Source organism: Pan paniscus, chromosome 20 (assembly GCF_029289425.2).
Source record: "Pan paniscus chromosome 20, NHGRI_mPanPan1-v2.0_pri, whole genome shotgun sequence".
Taxonomy (NCBI): domain Eukaryota; kingdom Metazoa; phylum Chordata; class Mammalia; order Primates; family Hominidae; genus Pan; species Pan paniscus.
Genome location: NC_073269.2, coordinates 17,595,834 through 17,617,761, shown reverse-complemented (window position 1 = coordinate 17,617,761; position 21,928 = coordinate 17,595,834). Strand labels below are relative to the sequence as shown.

The following is a 21,928-nucleotide window of genomic DNA, read 5'->3' as shown; positions in this document are numbered from 1 at the left end:
GGGGTGCATGTCAGCTGTTGCTGTGCATTTGTTTGAAGAGGGAGAGTCCTGAGGATCGTGGGCATCTGTGTCTATGATGTCACGTGTGTGTGTGATGTGTGACGCGTGTGGTGTATAGATTATGACTCAAATCCTGGCCATTTGTCTGCACGGTGGGAAAGGGTACCTGCTCAGGCTATCCCATGGGTGCTGGCGAGGGCAAGAGGGATGGCGTGCTCTCCGTCTGGGGCTCCAGGGTGTGTGTGTGCTGCTGTGGCTGTGACCCCGGGGGCAGGCAGGGAGGGAGGCTGGGCTAGGTACGCACCTGGCCCCTGCAAGCCCAAAGTCCCTCTGGTCTCCCATCTCAGCCCAGCTCAGCCATGCCCTGAGAAGTATTCACTTCATGTTTATTGAGGCTCCCTGGTTTGCCCAGGCCACAGGGTGGCATTGTCCTGGGTTCATAGGATGGCATAGGGCTTCTTCTCCTTGAAGGAGTTGGTGGCGGCCGGGATGCCCACAAGGAAGGGGTCATTCTTGGCCTGCTCCGTGCAGAACTTCAGCAGATCGGCGGCCATCTTGGACACCTGCAGACCAACTGGTTCAGCCAGACCAGACCCAGGCATGCACCTGTCCCCTGGCCCATGTGTTCCCACCTCTTCCCGCCTCCTGCACTGGCCCCGACCCTCACCTTCACTTGGTCGATGCCTGCCTCCATCTGGAGCTGCTCCACTGCCCAGAGGGCCTGCTCAATGTCACTGTTGATGGCCACCTTGCTGGACATCTGGGTAAAGTGGGCAGGCCGTGGGCAGCAGGCCCAACCTCAGTCCCCTAGGGGGAGCCTAGGGCTGCCCGAGGGTTCCCACACCTCCTTCTATGTTCCTTGGGGGCTGCAGGATGAGGGTGGCTGCTCCTGGACCCATCAGGCCCACACACCTCGGCTAAGGGCTCCGGCCCAAGTCACCTCTGGCTGCCTGGTCCTCTGGTGGCCACCCTGCTGTGGCTCCCTCCCCAACCCAGCCTGTCCTCTTCAACCCCCTTTTCTCCCTCGGCTACCCCTGCAAAGACTTTGAAGCCAGGACTCTCATGGAGTGAAATGTCACCACCTGCAGCAGCAGCAGCTGCCTCGGCTGAGGGGGTCCCTGCCCCAGGAGGCCCTGTGGCTCCTCTGGTGTCATGTGTCACCTGGGTCCCTGTGGGCTAGGTGCCTTGGCTGGGGGAGTGAGGAGGCCCTGGCCTCCCCCGGGCCTGCTGGATCTCCTGCTAACTGTTCCCAACACATCTGCTTTGTCAGCCTCTGCCATCTCCAACATGCAGCCTTGCCTCTCCTCCTGTCGCCACTGCTCAGGCCCAAATCTCCAATGCCTTCGTTCTTTTTTTTTTTTTTTTTTTTTTTTTTTTGAGAGAGAGTCTTGCTCTATCACCCATGTTGGAGTGCAGTGGTGTGATCTCAGCTCACTTTCAACCTCCACCTCCCGGGCTCAAGTGATTCTCCTGCCTCAGCCTCCTGAGTAGCTGGGATTACAGGCATATGCTACCACACCCGGCTAATTTTTTTTTTTTTTTTTTTTGAGATGGTATTTCGCTCTTGTTGCCCAGGCTAGAGTGCAATGGCGTGATTTCGGCTCACTGCAACCTCCGCCTTCTGGGTTCAAGCGATTCTTCTGCCTCAGCCTCTCGAGTAGCTGGGATTACAGGCATGTGCCACCATGCTCGGCTAATTTTTTGTATTTTTAGTAGAGATGAGGTTTCACCATGTTGGTCAGGCTGGTCTTGAACTCCTGATCTCAGGTGATCCACTTGACTCGGCCTCCCAAAGTGCTGGGATTACAGGCACGAGCCACTGCGCCCGGCCACACCTGGCTAATTTTTGTATTTTTAGTAGAGAAGGGGTTTCACCATGTTGGCCAGGCTGGTCTCGAACTCCTGACCTCAAGTGATCCACCTGCTTCGGCCTCCCAAAGTGCTGGGATTACAGGTGTGAGCCATCGTGCCTGGCCTTCTTTTCTTTTTTTAAGCCCAGGTTCTCGCTCTGTCGTCCAGGCTGGAGTGCAATGGTACAATCATAGCTCACTGTAACTTCAAACTCCTGGGCTCAAGTGATCCTCTCAACTCAGCCTCCCGATTACCTAGAATTATAGGCGTGAGCCACCGTGCCCTGCTAATTTATGTTTTTAACTTTTTGTAGAGATGGTTCTTACTATGTTGCCCAGGCTGGTCTTGAACTCCTGGCCTCAAACGATCCTCTTGCCTTGGCCTTCCAAAGGAATTATAGGCATAAGCCACTGAGCCCTGCCCCACCTGAGATTCTAATATGTGCCCAGCACTGTGCAAAAACCCAAATTAGCAATGAAACAAGACAAAACCTTGCCCTCATGGAGCTGCCTTTCTAGTCAGGCAGGGATGGACAACAGAAAATGTACTCAGTGAAAGAGTATACATGTGAAAGGGCATATGAAAGAAGAATAAAATCAAAGTAAAGGGGAGAGGAGTGGTCAGGGCAGGCCTCTCAGAGGAGGTGACATTTGAACTTAGGCCCAAAGGAGGAGAAGGAACTGAGAAATGGGGTGTTCTAGGCAGAAGGAGCGGCAAGTACCTGACTCCTTGGACAAAAAAAGAGCTTGGTGGGTTCCAGGAATAGCAAAGAGGTCCGTGTAGCTGGAGAGGAGAGAGGGAGGGAGGGCCAGCATGGTGGGAGATGGCAGCAGGGAGGTTGAGAGGTGCCCTTTAAGGCCACTGTGAAAAGCTTGGATTTTACTCCCAGGGGGAAGCTACCATTAGGAGGTTTTAACAGTGACATGTTTGATTTATGGTTAAAGAGCTGTGGCATGCACCTGTAGTCCCAGCTACTGGGGAGGCTGAAGTGGGAGGATCACTTGACGCCAGGAGGTCGAAGCTGCAGTGAGGTGTGATTGTCCCACTGCACTCCAGCCCTGGTGACAGAGTGAGACCCTGCATCAAAAAAAAAAGCTCGGGCTGGACACGGTGGCTCACGCCTGTAATCCCAGCACTTTGGGAGGCTGAGGTGGGCGGATCACGAGGTCAGGAGATCAAGACCATCCTGGCTAACATGGTGAAACCCCGTCTCTACTAAAAATACAAAAAATTAGCTGGGCGTGTGGCGGGCGCCTGTAGTCCCAGCTACTTGGGAGGCTGAGGCAGGAGACTGGCGTGAACCCGGGAGGCGGAGCTTGTAGTGAGCCGAAATCACGCCACTACACTCCAGCCTGGGCAACAGAGCAAGACTCCGTCTCAAAAAAAAAAAAAAAAAAGAGCTCTCTGATTTTAGCTGTTAGGTGGGAGATGGGTTGGAGGAGACCAAAGCCAGCTTGCAGGCTATGGGGATAAAGAAAACACCTGGATTTCGGACCTACTTTATAGGTAGAGGTTGGCAGACATGCTGAGAAGGATGGATGTGGGGTGTGAGAAAAGGGGAGACAGCAAGCTCCACTCCTCATTTTTAATTTTTATTTACCTATTTTTGAGACGGAGTTTCGCTCTGTTGCCCAGGCTGGAGTGCAGTGGCACCATCTCAGCTCACTGCAACCTCCACCTCCCGGGTTCAAGTGATTCTCCTGCCTCAGCCTCCTGAGTAGCTGGGATTACGGGTGTGTGCCACCACACCCGGCTAATTTTTGTATTTTTTAGTAGAGACGGGGTTTCGCCATGTTGTCCAGGCTGGTCTCTAACTCCTAACCTCAGGTGGTCTGCCCTCCTTGGCATCCCAAAGTGCTGGGATTACAGGTGTGAGCCACAGCGCCCAGCCCCAATCCCTATTTTTCAGTCTAGTGGATGAGTGGAGGGTGGGGCCGTTTGCTGAGATGCAGAAAGAGCAGGGATAGGTGGAGAGGGAACTGAGGGGGCAACTTTGAGGTCCAAGCGAGGATGTCAAGGAGGATGTCTGTCTCCTCCACCAAGGTAGGCTCATTCCAGCCTCACGGCTTTTGCTGTTCTGTCTTCCCATGTGCAGGGAACGGCCTCTCTGCATCTTCACATACGGGGATTTTCTCAGCCTTCTGGCTTTGGCTCAAATCTCACCTCCTTGGCGTCCTTCACCCATCCCTCCAACTAAAATCCCGAACCCCTCCACCTAAAGACTCAAATTACCCTGTTTAAATCCTGATTGCGCTGGGCACGGTGGCTCACACCTGTAATCCCAGCACTTTGGGAGGCCGAGGCAGGCAGATCACCTGAGGTCAGGAGTTCGAGACTAGCCTGACCAACATAGTGAAACCCCATCTCTACTAAAAATACAAGAATTAGCCGGGCGTGATGGCTCATGCCTGTAATCCCAGCTACTCGGGAGGCTGAGGCAGGAGAATTGCTTGAAACTGGGAGGCAGAGGTTGCGATGAGTGGAGATCGCGCCATTGCACTCCAGCCTGGGCAACAAGAGCGAAACTCCGTCTCCAAAAAAAAAAAAAACAAACAAAAAAGGCCTGATAGCACTCACCACTATTGTTAATTTTCTATCTTCCCAATCAGATTGTGGGCTCCAGTAGGGCAGGGTCCACATCTTGGTCTTGTTCACCACTAAATCCTTAGTGCCTAGCACGGAGCCCACCATAGAGAATAGACTACATGAATTGTAGAGTGAGTGAATAATCCTGTTGGCCGTATGCACTGTTAGGAGGGTGTGTTTGAGATACAGATGACACCCAGGGTCTCACATTCTTGCAGGAGGGAAAGAGACGTCAGCCCTGGGTCCCAGAAGAGGCCACTGACCCAGTGGAAGTTCAGGGAAGGCTTCCCAGAGGAGGTGGAGGTGACAGCTGCAGCTATAAGGGAAGGAAGAACAGAGCGTTATGCAGCATGTGAAGGCTTTGGAGACTTGTGAGGGCACAAACCGGGCTCACTATCCCATCAGACAAAAGTGGCTGAGGAAGGATGAAACTGTGTCTAACTCTGCCTGGTGACCGAAATCCTGTCCATGGGTGACGCTTAAGAAGTGACCCTCGGCCGGGCGCAGTGGCTCACGCCTGTAATCCCGGCACTTTGGGAGGCCAAGGCGGGCGGATCACGAGTTCAGGAGATCGAGACCATCCTGGCTAACACGGTGAAACCCCATCTCTCTACTAAAAACAGAAAAAATTAGCTGGGCGTGGTGGCGGGCACCTGTAGTCCCAGTTACTCGGGAGGCTGAGGCAGGAGAATGGCATGAACCTGGGAGGTGGAGCTTGCAGTGAGCCGAGATTGCACCACTGCACTCCAGCCTGGGCGACAGAGCGAGACTCCGTCTCAAAAAAAAAAAAAAAAAAAAAAAGTGACCCTCATAAAAAAATTAGCTGGGCACGATGGTGCACACTAGTCGGAATGCTGGGATGGGAGGATGACCTGAGTCCGGGAGTCAGAGGTTGCAGTGGGCCGAGATCGCGTCACAGCACTCCAGCCTGGCGACAGAGTGAGACCCTATCAAAAAACAGCAGCAGGCCAGGCGCGGTGGCTCATGCCTGTAATCCCAGCACTTTGGGAGGGCGAGGCGGGCGGATCACGAGGTCAGGAGATCGAGACTAGCCTGGCTAACACCGTGAAACCCCGTCTCTACTAAAAATACAAAATATTAGCCGGGCGTGGTGGCCGGCGCCTGTAGTCCCAGTTACTGGGGAGGCTGAGGCAGAAGAATGGCGTGAACCCGGGAGGCGGAGGTTGCAGTGAGCCAAGATCGTGCCACTGCACTCCAGCCTGGGAGACAGCGCAAGACTCTAGCTCAAACAAACAAACAAACAAAACAGCAACAACAACAACAAAACCATCCTCTCCTCCCGAGGGGACAGAACAGAAACGAATGGGCGAGTGCCGGGCCAAGCAGTGGGTCTCCAGCAGGTGGCATTAAAATAGGAATTTTGGCTGGGGACGGTGGCTCACACCTGTAATCTCAGCACTTTGGAAAGCCCAGGCGGGCGGTCACCTGAGGTCAGAACCAGCCTTGCCAACATGGTGAAATGTCATCTCTACTAAAAATACAAAAATTAGCCAGGCGTGGTGGTGGGTGCCTGTAATCCCAACAACTCGGGAGGCTGAGGCAGGAGAATCGCTTGAACCAGGGGGGCAGAGGTTGCAATGAGTCAAGATTGCACCACCGCACTCCAGCCTGCGTAACAAGAGCGTAACTCTTGTCTCAAAAATAAATTAAATAAATAAATAATAAAAATAAAGAAGAATCTTCATTCATGGGAAGTCGAGAACACATGAAAACAAGTAAAGGCCGAGCGCAGTGGCTCACGCCTGTAATCCCAGCACTTTGGGAGGCTGAGGCGGGCGGATAACCTGAGGTCAGAAGTTCGAGACCAGCGTGACCAACAGGGAGAAACCCCGCCTCTACTAAAAATACAAAATTAGCCGGGCATGGTGGTGCATGCCAGTAGTCCCAGCTACTCGGGAGGCTGAGGCAGGAGAATCGCTTGAACCCGGAATGTGGAGGTTGCGGTGAGCTGAGATCGGGCAATTGCACTCCAGCCTGGGCAACAAGAGCGAAACCCTGTATCAAAAAAAAAAAAAAAAAAAAAAAAAAAAGAAAGGAGGAAAAGGCCTAAAGGCGCCGGGCGCGGTGGCTCACGCCTGTAATTCCAGCACTTTGGGAGGCCGAGGCGGGCGAATCACGAGGTCAGGAGATCGAGACCAGGTGAAACCCTGTCTCTACTAAAAATACAAAAAAATTAGCCGGGCGTGGTGGTGGGCGCCTGTAGTCCCAGCTACTCGGGAGGCTGAGGCAGGAGAACAGCGTGAACCCGGAAAGCGGAGCTGGCAGTGAGCTGAGATCGCGCCACTGCACTCCAGCCTGGGTGACAGAGCGAGACTCCGTCTCAAAAAAAAAAAAAAAAAAAAAAAAAAAGAAAGGGCCTAAAGGCTCCTCGCGGCTTCCGTATTACGGAACACACGCACAAAAATGGCGGCGACCTGGTTTACAGGGGCTAAAAATGGTCACGTGATAAACCAACTTCCGGTCTTTCTCCCAAAGCACTTTCCCTACTTGCTGTGCTCTTGCAGAGACGCGCGCGTCGGGGTTTAACGCGTTTCTGGGCCGCCGTAAGCCCGGCCTAGGGGCAGCTTTGACTCGAGAGCCGGCTACAGGCGCATGGAAGGTTCCCTGGAACGGGAGGCGCCAGCGGCGGCGCTGGCCGCCGTGCTAAAGCACAGCTCGACGTTGCCGCCCGAAAGCACCCAGGTCCGGGGCTACGACTTCAACCGCGGTGTGAATTACCGCGCACTGCTGGAGGCCTTCGGCACCACCGGCTTCCAGGCAACCAACTTCGGGCGCGCTGTACAGCAAGTCAATGCCATGGTGAGGACCGGGCGGAATTTCTAGGGACGCGGAGGGGCGTGGCTTGTAGAACCAACGCGGTACTAGACGGGGGCAGCGTTTCCAGTGGAGGGGATATGTCTTTTATTTGAGCTGCCCAATAGTTGGAGGAAGGCGGGACCTATTCTGGGCGGGAGTTTCTGTCCTGGGAAGGGGATTTTGCACTCTAGTAGTTACATGCTAGTACGGTAACCTGAGGAGGCGAGGACTGATTCTTGGTGTGGGGGCGGGTTCTAGGTACATTTAAAGCTTTCTGGAATGGGCGGAGCCTGGGGCAAGACAAATTAAGGGAGGATATGGGAGGAGGAGCCTAAGTCTGGGCGGTTCTTGAATTTAGATTTGCTTTTCCCAGCGGGGAAGGGACCGGATCTGAAAGGAGATGCTCTCTGATTCCTAAAAGGGTGGGGGCTGGCTGGGCGCGGTGGCGCATGCCTATAATCCCAGCATTTTGGGAAGCCGAGGCGGGTGGACCAAGAGATGAGGAGTTCGAGACAAGCCTGGCCAACATGGTGAAACCCTGTCTCTACTAAAATGCAAAAAATTAGCCGGGCATGGTGGTGCGCGCCTGTAGTCCCAGCTACTCGGGAGGCTGAGGCAGGAGAATCGCTTGAACCCGCGAGGTGGAGGTTGCAGTGAGCTGAGATCGCGCCACTGCACTCCAGCCTGGTGACAGAGCGATACTCTGTCTCAAAAAAAAAAAAAAAAAAAAAAAAAAAGCCGGGCACGGTGGCTCATGCCTGTAATCTCAGCATTTTGGGAGGCCGAGGCGGGCGGATCACCTGAGGTCGGGAGTTCGAGACCAGCCTGACCAACATGGAGAAACCCCGTCTCTACTAAAATGCAAAAAATTAGCCGGGCATGGTGGTGCGCGCCTGTAGTCCCAGCTACTCGGGAGGCTGAGGCAGGAGAATCGCTTGAACCCGGGAGGTGGAGCTTGCAGTGAGCCGAGATCGCGCCATTGCACTCTAGCCTGGGTAACAAGAGTGAAACTCCGTCCAAAAAAAAAAAAACAGGGTGGGGGCAAATCCTGAACGTGTGTCTTGAGATCTGGTCTGGGAAGGGGCAGAGTTTACACAGGAGATGTTCCTTGGTCCCCTGTAGAACTGGTCCTGTATCCCTGAATGTGCAGGGCCTGGGGTGAAATCTGTTTCTGGAGCCCACCTGGAGTCCTGAGTCTGGGATTTAAGGCCAGTGCTTAACTTGACTTGGCCCTTACTCACAGATCGAGAAGAAGCTGGAACCGCTGTCACAGGATGAAGACCAGCACGCGGACCTGACCCAGAGCCGCCGCCCACTTACCAGCTGCACCATTTTCCTGGGATATACATCCAACCTCATCAGTTCAGGCATCCGTGAGACCATTCGCTACCTTGTGCAGCACAACATGGTGGGGACCTGGTGGGGCCGTGGCCTTGGCCTCTGGGTCAGTGGGCAATGCAGTTATTGATCGTTTAAGTGAGATGGGCAGATAGGGGTCTGTTTTAAGCAGAGGAATAGAATCAAGTTTTGTTTTGTAGCAGAGCTCCCTCATAAGAGTCACTGGACAAGGATGAGGTTAGAAGTTCTGCCCAGAATGAGGGCAGGGGCTTCCTTCTTGGGCCAAATTCACTGCCTTGTGGCTGCAGGTGGACGTATTGGTGACCACAGCTGGCGGCGTGGAGGAAGACCTCATCAAGTGCCTGGCGCCCACATACTTGGGCGAGTTTAGCCTCAGGGGGAAGGAGCTCCGGGAGAACGGGATCAATAGGTGAGAACCCTGAGTGGTGTTGGGCAGGGGAGCTGGACCAAGGGTCCTGGGGCCTGATGCCTACATGCCTCCTGTTCTCAGGATCGGAAACCTGCTGGTGCCCAATGACAATTACTGCAAGTTTGAGGACTGGCTGATGCCCATTCTGGACCAGATGGTGATGGAGCAGAACACAGAGGTGGGGCTGGGGCAACCTGGAGCGGCCAGTCCAGTGGGAGTCAGGGGAGGCATGGCCTGAAGCTCACATCCTCTCCTAGGGTGTAAAGTGGACGCCTTCTAAGATGATCGCCCGGCTGGGCAAGGAGATCAACAACCCAGAGTCCGTGTATTACTGGGCCCAGAAGGTGAGGACCTAAGCGGGAGCAAAGTAGCCAGACTTTGGCATGTGTTATTTCATCTTTCCAGCCTCCTGGGGATTCAGTACTGTTATTCTCAGCATCCTCACTCTTAGATGAGGAGACTCAAACACAGATAGGCGTGGTAATTTTTTTTTTTTTGAGACAGGCTCTTGCTCTGTCACCTAGGCTGGAGTGCAGTGGTGTGATCACAGCTCATTGCAGCCTCAACCTCCTGGGGCCAAGCAGTCCTCCCACCTCAGCCTCTCGAGTAGCTGGGACCACAGGCACATGCCACCATGCCCAGCTAATTTTAAAATTTTTTTGTAGAGATGGGGATCTCCCTGTGTTTCCCAGGCTGGTCTTGAACTCCTGGCATCAGGCAGTCCTCCCACCTTGGCCTCCCAAAGTGCTGGGATTACAGGCGTGAGCCACTGTGCCTGGCCAGGCTAGGTAATTTTGTCTGAAGTCACACAGATAACTAGTGGGGCCTCAGCATCCTTATGCTCCTCCCAGACTATCTCTGGAACAGTAGAGGCAGCACTTAGCAACTCCCCTGGGGCCTGGCTCAGGGTCCCACACTCCCAGATGCTATAAAATAAGAGCTACCCACTCCCTTTAATTAGAGAATCAGAACCAGAAAAAAAAAAAAAAGCTACATAGTCTTTTTTTTTTTTTTTTTTTTTTGAGACAGAGTCTTGCTCTGTCGCCCAGGCTGGAGTGTAATGGTGTGATTTCAGCTCACTGCACCCTCCACCTCCCAGGTTCAAGTGATTCTCCCGCCTCAGCCTCCTGAGTAGCTGGGACTATAGGCACCCACCATCATGCCCGGCCAATTTTTGTATTTTTCTGCAGATGGGGTTTCACCATGTTGGCCAGGCTGGTCTTGAACTCCTGACCTCAAGTGATCCACCCGCCTTGGCCTCCCAAAGTGCTGGGATTACAGGTGTGAGCCACCACACCCAGCCTACTTACTCTTTCTTTTTTACGAGACAGGGTCTCATTCTGTTTCCCAGGCTGGAGTGCAGTGGTACAATAATGGCTCACTGCTGTCTTGAGCTTCTGGGCTCAGTCGATTCTCCTGCCTCAGCCTGCTGAGTAGCTGGGACTACAGGTGCGTGCCACCATGCCTGGCTAATTGTTTTTGTAGAGATGGGAACTCACCATGTTGCACAAGCTGGTTCTTTTTTTTTTTTTTTTGAGACGGAGTTTTGCTCTTGTTGCCCAGGCCAGAGTCCAATGGCGCAATCTTGGCTCACAGCAACCTCTATCTCCTGGGTTCAAGCAATTCTCCTGCCTCAGCCTCAAGTTCCCAAGTAGCTGGGATTATAGGCATGTGCCACCACCCCTGGCTAATTTTGTATTTTTAGTAGAGACAGGGTTTCTCCATGTTGGTCAGGCTGGTCTCGAGCTCCTGACCTCAGGTGATCCACCCGCCTCGGCCTCCCAAAGTGCTGGGATTACAAGCGTGAGCCACCGCGCCCGGCCACAAGCTGGCTCTTTAAAAAAGAGATAGACAGCCGGGCACAGTGGCTCATGCTTGTAATCCCAGTACTTTGGGGGCTGAGGCGGGTGGATCACCTGAAGTCAGGAGTTCAAGACCAGCCTGGCCAACATGGTGGAACCCTGTCTCTACTAAAAAAACAAAATGCAAAATTAGCTGGGCATAGTGGCATGCGCCTGTAATCCTAGCTACTCGGGAGGCTGAAGCAGGAGAATCACTGGAACCCAAGAGGCAGAGGTTGCAGTGAGCTGAGATAGTGCCATTGCACTCCAGCCTGGGCAACGAGTGAAACTCCGTCTCAGGGGAAAAAAAAAAAAAGAGAGAGAGAAACAGCTCAGCAAGCTAAGAATAGGCTGGTTCTTTATGTGCCAGGCACTATCCTAAGTGTTTTCTGTGGGTTTTCTCATATAGGCCTCATCTGTGAGAGGTGTTTCTGTTATGCTTATAATTGAGGAAACAATCCTGGAGAAATTAGGCACCCCATCCACAGTCAGATAGTCATATAGCCAGCATGGGGACGAGGCTCTGAGCTCCAGCCACTGTCCTGTCATGTTCTCTGCAGAACCACATCCCTGTGTTTAGTCCCGCACTTACAGACGGCTCGCTGGGCGACATGATCTTCTTCCATTCCTACAAGAACCCGGGCCTGGTCCTGGACATCGTTGAGGGTGAGGCGCTAGGGCCACAGAGGAGAGGGGAAGGAGGGCTGGCTGAGTCCAAGGCCTGACTTCGGCCCTCTTCCCCCAGACCTGAGGCTCATCAACACACAGGCCATCTTTGCCAAGTGCACTGGGATGATCATTCTGGGCGGGGGCGTGGTCAAGCACCACATTGCCAATGCCAACCTCATGGTGAGTGGGGGTGGCGCTTCGGCCCACTGTGCAGACATGCTGTGTGGTGGGCCTATGCCATGTGCTGGGGAGACAGCATGAACTAGACAGGCCAGGATCCCTGCTCCCCTGGGACTGATGTTCTAGTAGGGGAGATAGCAAACAAGTGACATCCACACCAGGGGGCAGTCATTGCTACGGGGAATACTAAATGATGGCATGAGAAGAGAAAGGGGTGCTGTCCAGCAAGAGGTTTTGGAAGGAGGCTTCTGGAAGTGTGAGCTGGGAGCAGGGGTTTGGGGAGGCATCTCCCAGGAGCTATGTGGTTGTCTCCCGTGCCAGGAGTTTGTGCTGCTGTGCTAGCATTGAGCTTCTGGATTGCAAAGTTCCCAGGAGAGGGAACAGCCATTGCAAAGGCTCTGGGGCGCCTGAAGTAATCCAGGAACAGCTGGGTACCTGGTGAGGGGAAGGTGGAGTGGTGAGGGCCAGGAGGTGATGCAGGGAGGTGCCACAGGGAGCCCGCTGGGCCCTGTGGGCTGAGGCGGGGCTTTGGCTTTTGCACTGAGAGGTGGGAGAGGACTTGACTCGGGTTCCCATGCTCCCCCTGGTGGCCATGTGGTGAACAGATGGTGGCAGGTGAGTGAGAACTCCAGTCCAGGACAGTGGTGACCATGCAGGGATCAGGAGGCAGGCGGTGGTTGGATTTGGAGGGCTTCTGAAGATAGAGTTGCTGGCAGCTCCTGCCTTGCAGATGGGGCAGGGTTGTTGACACCTGGCTGTTGGGTCTGGGGAAACACAGCCATCGTTGCCCAGCAGCTCTAGTGACCCCAGACATTGACATGGGCCCTGTCTGGGAGCGAGTGTCTGCGAAGGGCTTCCTTCATCTGGGACACACCTCTCAGCCTGTTTGGCTACGGTGTCCTCCCTCTGTGTCTGTCTGTCTCCTGTGACTGGCTGACTGGGCCCGCCGTGCCCCCCCCCTCCCCACAGCGGAACGGGGCCGACTACGCTGTTTACATCAACACAGCCCAGGAGTTTGATGGCTCTGACTCAGGTGCCCGACCAGACGAGGCTGTCTCCTGGGGCAAGATCCGGGTGGATGCACAGCCCGTCAAGGTAAGCGCTGGCTGGGTGGGGCATAGGGTCTCTGGGACGATGAGTGTGGGTCCCATGGCTTACCCAGGTTCCCCCCTACCCAGGTCTATGCTGACGCCTCCCTGGTCTTCCCCCTGCTTGTGGCTGAAACCTTTGCCCAGAAGATGGATGCCTTCATGCATGAGAAGAACGAGGACTGAGCGGCTGCGGTCCCAGGAAGGTCTTACCCCCTCTTCTATTTATTAATTTGCAGACCCAGCCCCTCCCCTACTTTTTGGTCAGCTACGTCTCTAGAATAAGATGGTATCTGAAGTCCTTCCATGTCTATGTCTCGGTCCTTGGTCCTGTTGGTGGGTCCCCTGGCTTCAGCCTGCTCCATCCTCTGCCTCATAGGCCTCCTCTCGCCAGCACTGGACGCTGCCTCCCATGGCGGTCAGCAGGCAGGGCTCTGTGGGGTGGTAGGCCAGCGACTGCACCACACCGGAACCCACAGGCAGGGCCAGAGCCAGCGCACCCTGTGGAGCGAGGGGTAGGGAGTGGTTATCTGTGGCTGGGCTGTACCCTGGTTTCTGAGGTCCCTGGGCAGCCCCCATCTCAGTCCTGCTTGAAGCCCTCAGTCACCTCTCCCCGACCTTCAGCCACCTGCCTCTAATTGCCTCCTGGACACTGCAAAATTAATCTACCTCAGACTGAGCCCCTCAGTAGCTCTGTCCTACCAGGTGTTCAGGCCGCAAGTCTTGGGAGCCTCTTATTGATTTTTTATTTTTTAAAATAGCAGAGATGGGGTCTTACCATGTTGCCCAGGCTGGTCTCGAACTCCTGGCCTCAAGTGATCCTCCTGCCTTGGCCTCCCAAAGTGCTAGGACTACAGGTGTGAGCCACCATGCCTGGCTTTGGGAGTCTTTTTCTTTTTCTGTTTTTTTTTTGAGATGGAGTCTTGCTCTGTTGACAGGCTGGAGTGCAGTGGCGCGATCTGGGCTCACTGCAACCTCCGACTCCCTAGTTCAAGCGATTCTTCTGCCTCAGCCTCCCAAGTAGCTGGGATTACAGGCATGCGCCACCATGCCCAGCTAATTTTTGTATTTTTAGTACAGATGGGGTTTCACCATGTTGGCCAGGATGATCTCTATCTCCTGACCTCGTGATCCACCCCCCTCGGCCTCCCAAAGTGCTGGGATTACAGGTGTGAACCACCATGCCTGGCCGGGAGTCTTTTTCTTGTACCACATGTTCCTCTATCAGTCATTCCTCTTGGCTCTGCTTCTAGACCATGTCCAGAGACTGCTGATTTTCTGCCACTACCATGCTTGGAGCATGCCTTGCTCGCAGCTTGCCTGTTCCCTGCCACCAGCTGGGCTCCATCCTGTCCATTTGGCAGCCCCAATGAGCCCCACTTCCCCTGGTCCCAACACAATGTAAACAGTTCCTCAAGCAAGCCATGCTTCCTCTTTCCACCTTGAAAATGTCCCTTGATGTGCCTGCCCTCCAAGGCAACTTCTGTTCTACTGGGCCCATAAGAAATAGGTGGAACATTCTTGCTACCTTAGTTCCTAAAGCAAGAGCTTGTCCGCCAAGTCTCCAGGGCCCCCCCGGTTCCCTCCATCCTCTTATGGGCCTTAGTTCCCCTGGCCAAGCCCAGCGCTGATGTCTCCTTTGCCGAGATTCCCCCGACTCTGACCCCACTACACCAGGATGGTCTGTTTCTGGCCTGACTCCCCACCAGGCTGGGACATGTCAAGGACAGGGCTCAGGGCTTGAAACCATGCACAGGGATGCTAAGATGTAGCTCCAGTTTCTTGAATGACTACAGCCCTATCTCACCCAAGGTTAGACATGGCCGTCGGCTCCCCCTTGCCCAGGGGTCAGTGCCAGTTGCTCGGCCTGGCATCTGCAGTCCAGCCTGACCCCGGATCTTGCCGCACCTGCCGCCACCCTGAAGCCTTTGTTTCCTGACTGATGCATGCGCAGGCTACACCTCTTAACATATGCTGTTCCCTTTGCCTGGAATGCCCTTCCTGCCTCATCTTCTCTCTAGCCCAAGCTGGGCACGGTGTCTCAGGCCTGTAATCCCAGCACTTTGGGAGGCCGAGGCAGGTGAATCACTTGAGGTCAGGAGTTTGAGACCAGCCTGGCCAACGTGGTGAAACCCTGTCTCTACTAAAAATACAAAAATTAGCCAGGTATGGTGGTAGGGGCCTGTAATCCCAGCTACTTGGGAGGCTGAGACATGAGAATCACCTGAACCCTGGGGGGCAGAGGTTGCAGTGAGCTGAGATGGCGCCACTGCATTTGCCTGGGCAATAGTCTCAAAAAAAGAAAAAAGGGCCGGGTGTGGTGGCTTACGCCTGTAATCCCAGCACTTGGGAAGGCTGAGGTGGGTGGATCATGAGGTCAGGAGTTCAAGACCAGCCTGACCAACATAGTGAAACCCTGTCTCTACTAAAAATACAAAAATTAGCTGGGTGTGGTGGCACGCACCTATAATCCCAACTACTCAGGAGACTGAGGCAGGAGAATCGCTTGAACTTGGGAGGCGGAGTTTACAGTGAGCCAAGATTGCGCCACTGCACTCTAGCCTGGGCGACAGAGCAAGACTTGTCTCAAAAAAAAAAAAAAAAAAAGATCCTAGCCTTCAGGCCCTGGAGTTACTGAGGTAAGGACAGGGCTGAGACGGGGCAGGCATCTAGGTATGAAGTAGGGCTGGGGGCACCTCACCTCCACCAGGTCCCAGAAGAACACCTTCCCGTCCTCAGAACAGCTGACCACATGTGTGTCACGCTCGCTCAGGCAGCAGTCCAGCTTGTATTCCTGGTTCTTATGGCCCTTGTACCTAAGGGTGGACAGGATCGGGGGGCTTGGTCCTCTCCAGGGGTGGGAGAGGAGGGAAGGGGATCCCCACGACCACAAGGACTCACTCGCCCAGCAGCTCCCCTGTGTCTTTGTCCAGGAGCCGCAATGTGGAGTCCAGGCTGGACACCAGGGTGCACTGCCCATCCCGGCTGAAGCAGGTGCAGGTGATGGGGCCTTGGGGGAAGGGTGGGTAGGTGAGTGAGGGTGGGGTGCCCCTGGTTGGCCCCCCATCTTCCCTGCCTGTCCCACATCCCCGGCCACACTCACTGCCCACGTAGTCTGAGAAGAGCTGCCCCATCCTCAGGTCATAGCGTCTCACGCGGCCATCCACAGAGCTGCAGAAGAGGGTAGATCCAGCGGGAACCTTGACTACACTCACATGGCTCCAGGCAGCCCTGTGCCTTCCCAGCCCAGTGGGCCTGCTCTTCCAGTGCACAGGAGTGGAATTCTGAAGCTCTGGCCTTGAGACTCAGGCCCAGGGCCAATTACGTCCTACTCCATCATTTCCAAGACCCACACCCCCTTTCCAAGCCCTTGGAGTCCTTCCGATTCCCCCTTTTCTTTCTTTTTTTTGAGACAGAGTTTTGCTCTTGTTGCTCAGGCTGGAGTGCAATGGCATGATCTTGGCTCACCGGAACCTCTGCCTCCCGGGTTCAAGAGATTCTCCTTCCTCAGCCTCCCGAGTAGATGGGATTACAGGCATGCACCACCACGCCCTGCTAATTTTGTATTTTTAGTAGAGACGGGGTTTCTCCATGTTGGTCAGGCTGGTCTCGAACTCCCAACCTCAGGTGATCCGCCCACCTCAGCCTCCCAAAGTGCTGGGATTACAGGTGTGAGCCACCCCACCTGGCCCAATTCCCCCTTTTCCTGCATTCTCCAGCTCCTCCTCCTCAGTACTCAGTCCCACCACTTTCCCCACTACCCAGCACCAGCATCTAGACTGTTCTGGTCTCCCTGCACCCCCACAGCCACCAGAGGGAGCACTTTTCAAAGTACAGTTGACCCATGAACAACACGGTTTGAACTGAACGCGTCCACTTGTATGTGGATTTTCTTCTGCCTCTATCAGCTGTGAGACACCAAGATCAATCCCTCCTCTTCCTCCTCCTCTGCTTTCTCAACATGAAGATCTTTATGACGATCTCTTCACTTCCATTTAATGAATAGAAAATATATTTTTTCCACCAGGCGCGGTGGCTCACGCCTGTGATTCCAGCACTTTGGGAGGCCAAGGCAGGTGGATCACGAGGTCAAGAGATGGAGACCCTCCTGGCCAACATGGCGAAACCCCGTCTCTACTAAAAATACAAAAATTAGCTGGGCGTGGTGGCACACGACTGTAGTCCCAGCTACTAGGGAGGCTGAGGCAGGAGAATCGCCTGAACCCAGAAGTTGGAGGTTGCAGTGAGCCGAGATCACGTCACTGCACTCCAGCCTGGCAACAGAGCCAGACTGCGTCTCAAAAAAAAAAAAAAAAAAAATTCTTCCTTATGATTATTTTTATATTTTATTTATTTATTTATTTAATTTATTTACTTATTTTGAGACGGAGTCTTGCTCTATCGCCCAGGCTGGAGTGTAGTGGCGCGATGTTGGCTCACAGCAACCTCTGCCTCCCGGGTTCACTCCATTCTCCTGCCTCAGCCTCCTGAGTAGCTGGGACTACAGGCGCCTGCCACTATGCCCGGCTAATTTTTTGTATTTTTAGTAGAGACGGGGTTTCACCGTGTTAGCCAGAATGATCTCGATCTCCTGACCTCATGATCCGCCTGCCTCTGCCTCCCAAAGTGCTGGGATTACAGGCATGAGCCACAGCGCCCGGCCTATTTTTATTTATTTTTAGAAATCATTTTATTTTATCTTTTTTTTTTTTTGAGATGGAGTCTCACTTTGTCGCCCAGGCTGGAGTGCAGTGGCACAATCTCGGCTCACTGCAACCTCCAACTCCCGGGTTCAGGCGATTCTCCTGCCTCCGCATCCCGAGTGGCTGGGATTACAGGCTCCCGTCACCACACCTGGCTAATTTTTGCATTTTTAGTAGAGACGGGGTTTCACCATGTTGGCCAGGCTGATCTCAACCTCCTGACCTCAAGTGATCTGCCCACCTTGGCCTCCCAAAGTGCTGGGATTACAGGTGTGAGCCACCGTGCCCGGCCAGATTATTATTATTTTGTAGACAGTCTGTCTTTCACCCAGCATGGAGTGCAATGGTGCCTCGAACTCTTGGACTCAAGTGATCCTTCCACCTCAGCCTCCCAAGTAGCTGGGATTACAGCTGTGTGCCACTGTGCCCAGCTGAGAGTACGTTTTAATCTGAGCATGGGGGCAGCTATGATTCCCAGTAGCACCTGGGGTGAGACCAGGTCCTGGCTCCACTCACCCTGCCAGGACCTCGTGGTCTGACACCTTCACACTGGACACGCCATCTCTGGCCTCATCCAGCGTCTGCACTGGCTCAGGCCTCCGTGAGCGGCAATCCCAACAGCGGATACTGGAATCAATAGAGCCTGTGAGGCCAGCATGATGGTGAGGTCAGGTTTGGAGGGGGAGGGCAGCACCCTGGGCCCCCGTGCTTAGGCCCCAGACTCACCGGACAGGATAACTGTGGCCTCTTCATTAAACTGCACCGTGTTCACCTTCTGAGAAAGTTATTGCCACTTAGAGGAGGCTGGACTTTGGAGGACTGGGATAAAGGCAGGGTTCCTAGTGTCGGTTAAAGCAAGGGCAAAGGCTAGGAGAAGGGGAGGTGAAAGGTTTTGGGGAACAGCAAGGACAGGGGTTGGTGACTGCCTAGCCTGGCATGCGGAGTGGGGGATCGTCATCTGGGGAAGGGATCCTTACGGTGTAATGGGGGTGGCCGTGTCACCACCTATGCGCTAATACGGGTCCCCTCCGCTCGAATGAGGGTCTCCAGGCTTTCACTCACCCCTGCGTGGCCCCGGAATTTGCGCACGACCTGCCCTGATGCCACATCCCACAAAACCACCGCCTTGTCCCCGCCGCCGGAGCAGAGACTACTGTTGTCAAAGGAGCTGGAATAAAGGAGGAGGAGGATCAGCATCGACCTCGGATCCCAGCCTCAGCGCTCCCATCCCAGCCTGGTCCCCGGCTCACCCGGCCGCATCCAGCACCTCGTAGCCGTGGCCGCTGTACGTCCGCAGCAGCGTCCCCCGAAGCGGGTTCCACAGCTTCAGCGTCTTGTCACTGCCGCACGTCAGGCAGTAATTGCCATCCACTGGGGAACACCAGGCGGGGGTTACTGGGCCGTCGATCTCAGGAGGCGGGAGGAGGACCCGGAATGAAGACGAAGGCGCTCACCATTAAATCGTACGGCTCGCACTGCCCCCTGCCCGCAGTCCAGCGTCTTCAACCGTTTCTGCGGCAGCTCTGGAGGCCGCGGCTTTGGCTCAGGGAAAGCCATGCTCCCAGGACTCCTTCCTTGCAGCCTTAAATCGGTCTGTACGGAAAATTCCGCGCCTTGGAAACCCACGCTTGGGTGTAACCTTATTATTGTTCTTCCTGACCTACTTCCTGTTTATCACTTCCGGGTTCATCATTTTGGCATTTCGGTGATCGGGTTGGAACTATTGAAGCCCGCTTTCAGGTTCTTTTCCCCATTTTCCCTTTGAAAGGAAGACTTCTGGCTTCTCCTAAATCTCCGTTCTCTGGGTAAGGGGAGTCCAAGCCTCTGTCATGAGGAACGGAAATGCGAGGGCCTCGGGTGTTACTCTAAAATCCGCCCTCAGTTTGCACGCCGGAAGCTGCGATTCCTGCAGCGGAAGAGGCGTGATCTGGCCTTCGACTCGCTATGTCCACTAACAATATGTCGGACCCACGGAGGCCGAACAAAGTGCTGAGGTGAGGACCCCAGCGTCGTGGGCACGGGTTCGGGTTGTGGGTGTGGATCGGGGCCCTGGGAAGCGCCTGTCTATCCCGGGGGCAGGACCTGAGCGCCCCTGACCCGCGAGCCTGTCGCAGGTACAAGCCCCCGCCGAGCGAATGTAACCCGGCCTTGGACGACCCGACGCCGGACTACATGAACCTGCTGGGCATGATCTTCAGCATGTGCGGCCTCATGCTTAAGGTGGGCGGGGTTGAGCTTCTATGGGTGTAGTTGGACCTGAGAACGAGGCCCGGGGGCGGGTTTGGAATGAAGCGGGGTGTCTTGTCATTGCTGATGGGGCGGGACCTGAGATCGGCCGGGAGTGGGGCTGCGGTGACGCTGGGCCGAGAAAGCCCCAGTCTTTGGTGAAGTCAAGGATTCGAGTCAGGTTGGGGATGTGGCAGATTGGTCTGCGAGTGGGGCCAGGCTTTGAAGCAACTTGGAGAGGACTTGTGGAAAAAGGGCAGGGTCTTAAGCATGTGGGATGTCAGAGTCTCTCTTGGCCCTGAGAGACGCAGGCCAGACAGTAGGACTAGAAACCACGTATCTAGAGTATGCCATGAGCAGGTGGGACTGAGGAGTTCCGGGTGGGGCAAGGTCCCAGCTGCATCAGATGGAATCAGTGGGCATGATCTGGTGTCTGGAAAGGTGGCTTCGGGGACTCATTGTTGTGCCTTTCACTAACCTGCCCACCCACTTACCTTTCCCTAGCTGAAGTGGTGTGCTTGGGTCGCTGTCTACTGCTCCTTCATCAGCTTTGCCAACTCTCGGAGCTCGGAGGACACGAAGCAAATGATGAGTAGCTTCATGTGAGACTTGCCCTACAGAACAAGTGACTCTTGAGTAAGGGGTGGGGGGACCCCAGCCTGCCCATCCTAGACTGACACCTCTCTCCTGTCTCAGGCTGTCCATCTCTGCCGTGGTGATGTCCTATCTGCAGAATCCTCAGCCCATGACGCCCCCATGGTGATATCAGCCTAGAAGGGTCACATTTTGGACCCTGTCTATCCACTAGGCCTGGGCTTTGGCTGCTAAACCTGCTGCCTTCAGCTGCCATCCTGGACTTCCCTGAATGAGGCCGTCTCGGTGCCCCCAGCTGGATAGAGGGAACCTGGCCCTTTCCTAGGGAACACCCTCGGCCTACCCCTCCTGCCTCCCTTCCCCTGCCTGCTGCTGGGGGAGATGCTGTCCATGTTTCTAGGGGTATTCATTTGCTTTCTCGTTGAAACCTGTTAATAATAAAGTTTTTCACTCTGGCTGTCAGCCTCTTCTGTTCATTGGGGTGTTCCTCCTACCTGGCGGGAAGGGCTCTAGCCCCATAGGCCTGGTGTGGGGCCCCAGTCTGGAGGCTTCTGGCTGTTCATTTGCTTACTTCATAAACCTTGTGTCTTAAGTCAGGTGCTAGGGACAAGACAGTGACTTCTGCCCTCTGGCAACTCACCAGATGGCCCTGCTGACCTAGATAATCTAGGCTTTGGTTTCCTTTTTTTTTTCCTTTTTAAGAAAGAAAACGGTCTTGATCTGTCATGCAGGCTGAGTGCAGTGGCACAATCTATGTTCACTGCAGCCTTAAACTCCTGGGCTCAAGCAATCCTCCCATCTCAGCCTGCCACATAACTGGGACCACAAATACGTGCTACCATGCCCAGTTAATTCTTGTTTTTTTTGACAGAGTTTTGCTCTTGTTGCCCAGGCTGGAGGGCAATGGCATGATCTTGATCTCGGCTCACTGCAACCTCCGCCTCCCAGGTTCAAGTGATTCTCCTGCCTCAGTCTCCCAAGTAGCTGGGATTACAGGCATGTACCACCATGCCCAGCTAATTTTTGTATTTTTACATTTTGTGTAAAATTACAAATTTTGTGTTTTCAAACCCGTCTCTACAAAACAACCCATGTTGCCCAGGCTGGTCTCAAACTCCCGGGCCCAAGTGATCCACCAGCCTGGCCCTCCCAAAGTGCTGGGATTGCAGGCTTGAGCCACTGCGCCTGCCCTGGGCTTTGTTTTCTTATCAGAGAATGAACTGGTAGGAATTGGGAAAGGCATGAAAGACTCGGGGTCCTTCCCCACTTGTCAGACCCTCTTTTCTCTCCGGAACACCCAGGGATCCTTCTCAACCAGGCTGGATCCCATCCCCGGTACTCCAGGGGTATTTACCCAACGTCCCAATCCCCACAGTATAGGACTCTTCATCAGATCCTCCTCTTAGGCAAGCTAGGTCCTTCCAGGCCCCTAGCGCTGAAGGTCCATGGGACACCCTGGATTCCCATGGACACACTACACCGGCTAGGAAAACCCGGCCCCCTTAGGAAAAGCACTTCTGCTCCTACCGGCATTAAGAGGCATTCCAAGACTCTTCATAGCCCGTGAGACGCCAGTGTCACCTTTAGCCCAACCAGTGCCCTGAG

General features: G+C 54.5%; 4 protein-coding genes across 7 annotated transcripts; 2 read left to right on the top strand and 2 right to left on the bottom strand.

The window, feature by feature from the left end:
* Positions 1–149: 149 nt before the first annotated feature.
* Positions 150–4,373, bottom strand: GNG14 (G protein subunit gamma 14). The gene is given in 2 exon segments (XM_055104189.2): positions 150–556; positions 559–4,373. Coding segments are annotated over 2 exon segments (321 nt in total). The 5' UTR covers positions 761–4,373; the 3' UTR covers positions 150–437.
* A 1,120-nt stretch (positions 4,374–5,493) lies between these two features.
* On the top strand, positions 5,494–13,103 carry DHPS (deoxyhypusine synthase). Of its 4 annotated transcripts, none has more exons than XM_034944473.3 (9): positions 5,494–7,257; positions 8,498–8,662; positions 8,901–9,022; positions 9,104–9,200; positions 9,280–9,366; positions 11,424–11,529; positions 11,609–11,712; positions 12,746–12,807; positions 12,891–13,103. In XM_034944473.3, the coding sequence occupies exons 1-9, from the start codon at positions 7,051–7,053 to the stop codon at positions 13,030–13,032; spliced, it is 1,092 nt and encodes a 363-aa protein (XP_034800364.1). In that variant the 5' UTR covers positions 5,494–7,050; the 3' UTR covers positions 13,033–13,103. The 4 variants fall into 4 exon arrangements, 3 of the variants coding, with proteins under 3 accessions (XP_034800364.1, XP_034800363.1, XP_003814857.1); XM_003814809.6 differs by having other exon boundaries at positions 5,584–7,257; positions 12,682–12,807; XR_004667743.3 differs by lacking the exon at positions 11,609–11,712 and having other exon boundaries at positions 5,540–7,257; positions 12,682–12,807; positions 12,891–12,913.
* On the bottom strand, positions 12,992–19,091 carry WDR83 (WD repeat domain 83). The gene is made up of 9 exons (XM_003814812.4): positions 18,958–19,091; positions 18,754–18,874; positions 18,566–18,671; positions 18,230–18,278; positions 18,020–18,146; positions 15,904–15,971; positions 15,702–15,810; positions 15,502–15,616; positions 12,992–13,301 (listed from the first exon to the last, which is right to left on the bottom strand). The coding sequence occupies exons 1-9, from the start codon at positions 19,058–19,060 to the stop codon at positions 13,152–13,154; spliced, it is 948 nt and encodes a 315-aa protein (XP_003814860.1). The 5' UTR covers positions 19,061–19,091; the 3' UTR covers positions 12,992–13,151.
* A 268-nt stretch (positions 19,092–19,359) lies between these two features.
* On the top strand, positions 19,360–20,780 carry WDR83OS (WD repeat domain 83 opposite strand). Its single transcript, XM_008967658.4, has 4 exons — positions 19,360–19,497; positions 19,618–19,723; positions 20,234–20,331; positions 20,426–20,780. The coding sequence occupies exons 1-4, from the start codon at positions 19,448–19,450 to the stop codon at positions 20,490–20,492; spliced, it is 321 nt and encodes a 106-aa protein (XP_008965906.1). The 5' UTR covers positions 19,360–19,447; the 3' UTR covers positions 20,493–20,780.
* Positions 20,781–21,928: the final 1,148 nt, after the last annotated feature.

What these genes read in the sequence shown, in the direction of transcription:
- WDR83 (XM_003814812.4), bottom strand. Translation starts at nt 19,060, where the DNA reads ATGGCTTTCCCTGAGCCAAAGCCGCGGCCTCCAGAGCTGCCGCAGAAA. An exon ending in GCGAGCCGTACGATTTAATG is followed by an intron (nt 18,875 to 18,957) that starts GTGAGCGCCTTC and finishes GGTGTTCCCCAG; the next exon opens with TGGATGGCAATTACTGCCTG. An exon ending in GGCCACAGTTATCCTGTCCG is followed by an intron (nt 18,147 to 18,229) that starts GTGAGTCTGGGG and finishes CTGGCCTCACAG; the next exon opens with GCTCTATTGATTCCAGTATC.
- DHPS (XM_003814809.6), top strand. Translation starts at nt 7,051, where the DNA reads ATGGAAGGTTCCCTGGAACGGGAGGCGCCAGCGGCGGCGCTGGCCGCC. An exon ending in TGATGGAGCAGAACACAGAG is followed by an intron (nt 9,201 to 9,279) that starts GTGGGGCTGGGG and finishes ATCCTCTCCTAG; the next exon opens with GGTGTAAAGTGGACGCCTTC. An exon ending in GGTCCTGGACATCGTTGAGG is followed by an intron (nt 11,530 to 11,608) that starts GTGAGGCGCTAG and finishes CTCTTCCCCCAG; the next exon opens with ACCTGAGGCTCATCAACACA.
- WDR83OS (XM_008967658.4), top strand. Translation starts at nt 19,448, where the DNA reads ATGTCCACTAACAATATGTCGGACCCACGGAGGCCGAACAAAGTGCTG. An exon ending in TGTGCGGCCTCATGCTTAAG is followed by an intron (nt 19,724 to 20,233) that starts GTGGGCGGGGTT and finishes ACCTTTCCCTAG; the next exon opens with CTGAAGTGGTGTGCTTGGGT. An exon ending in CAAATGATGAGTAGCTTCAT is followed by an intron (nt 20,332 to 20,425) that starts GTGAGACTTGCC and finishes CTCCTGTCTCAG; the next exon opens with GCTGTCCATCTCTGCCGTGG.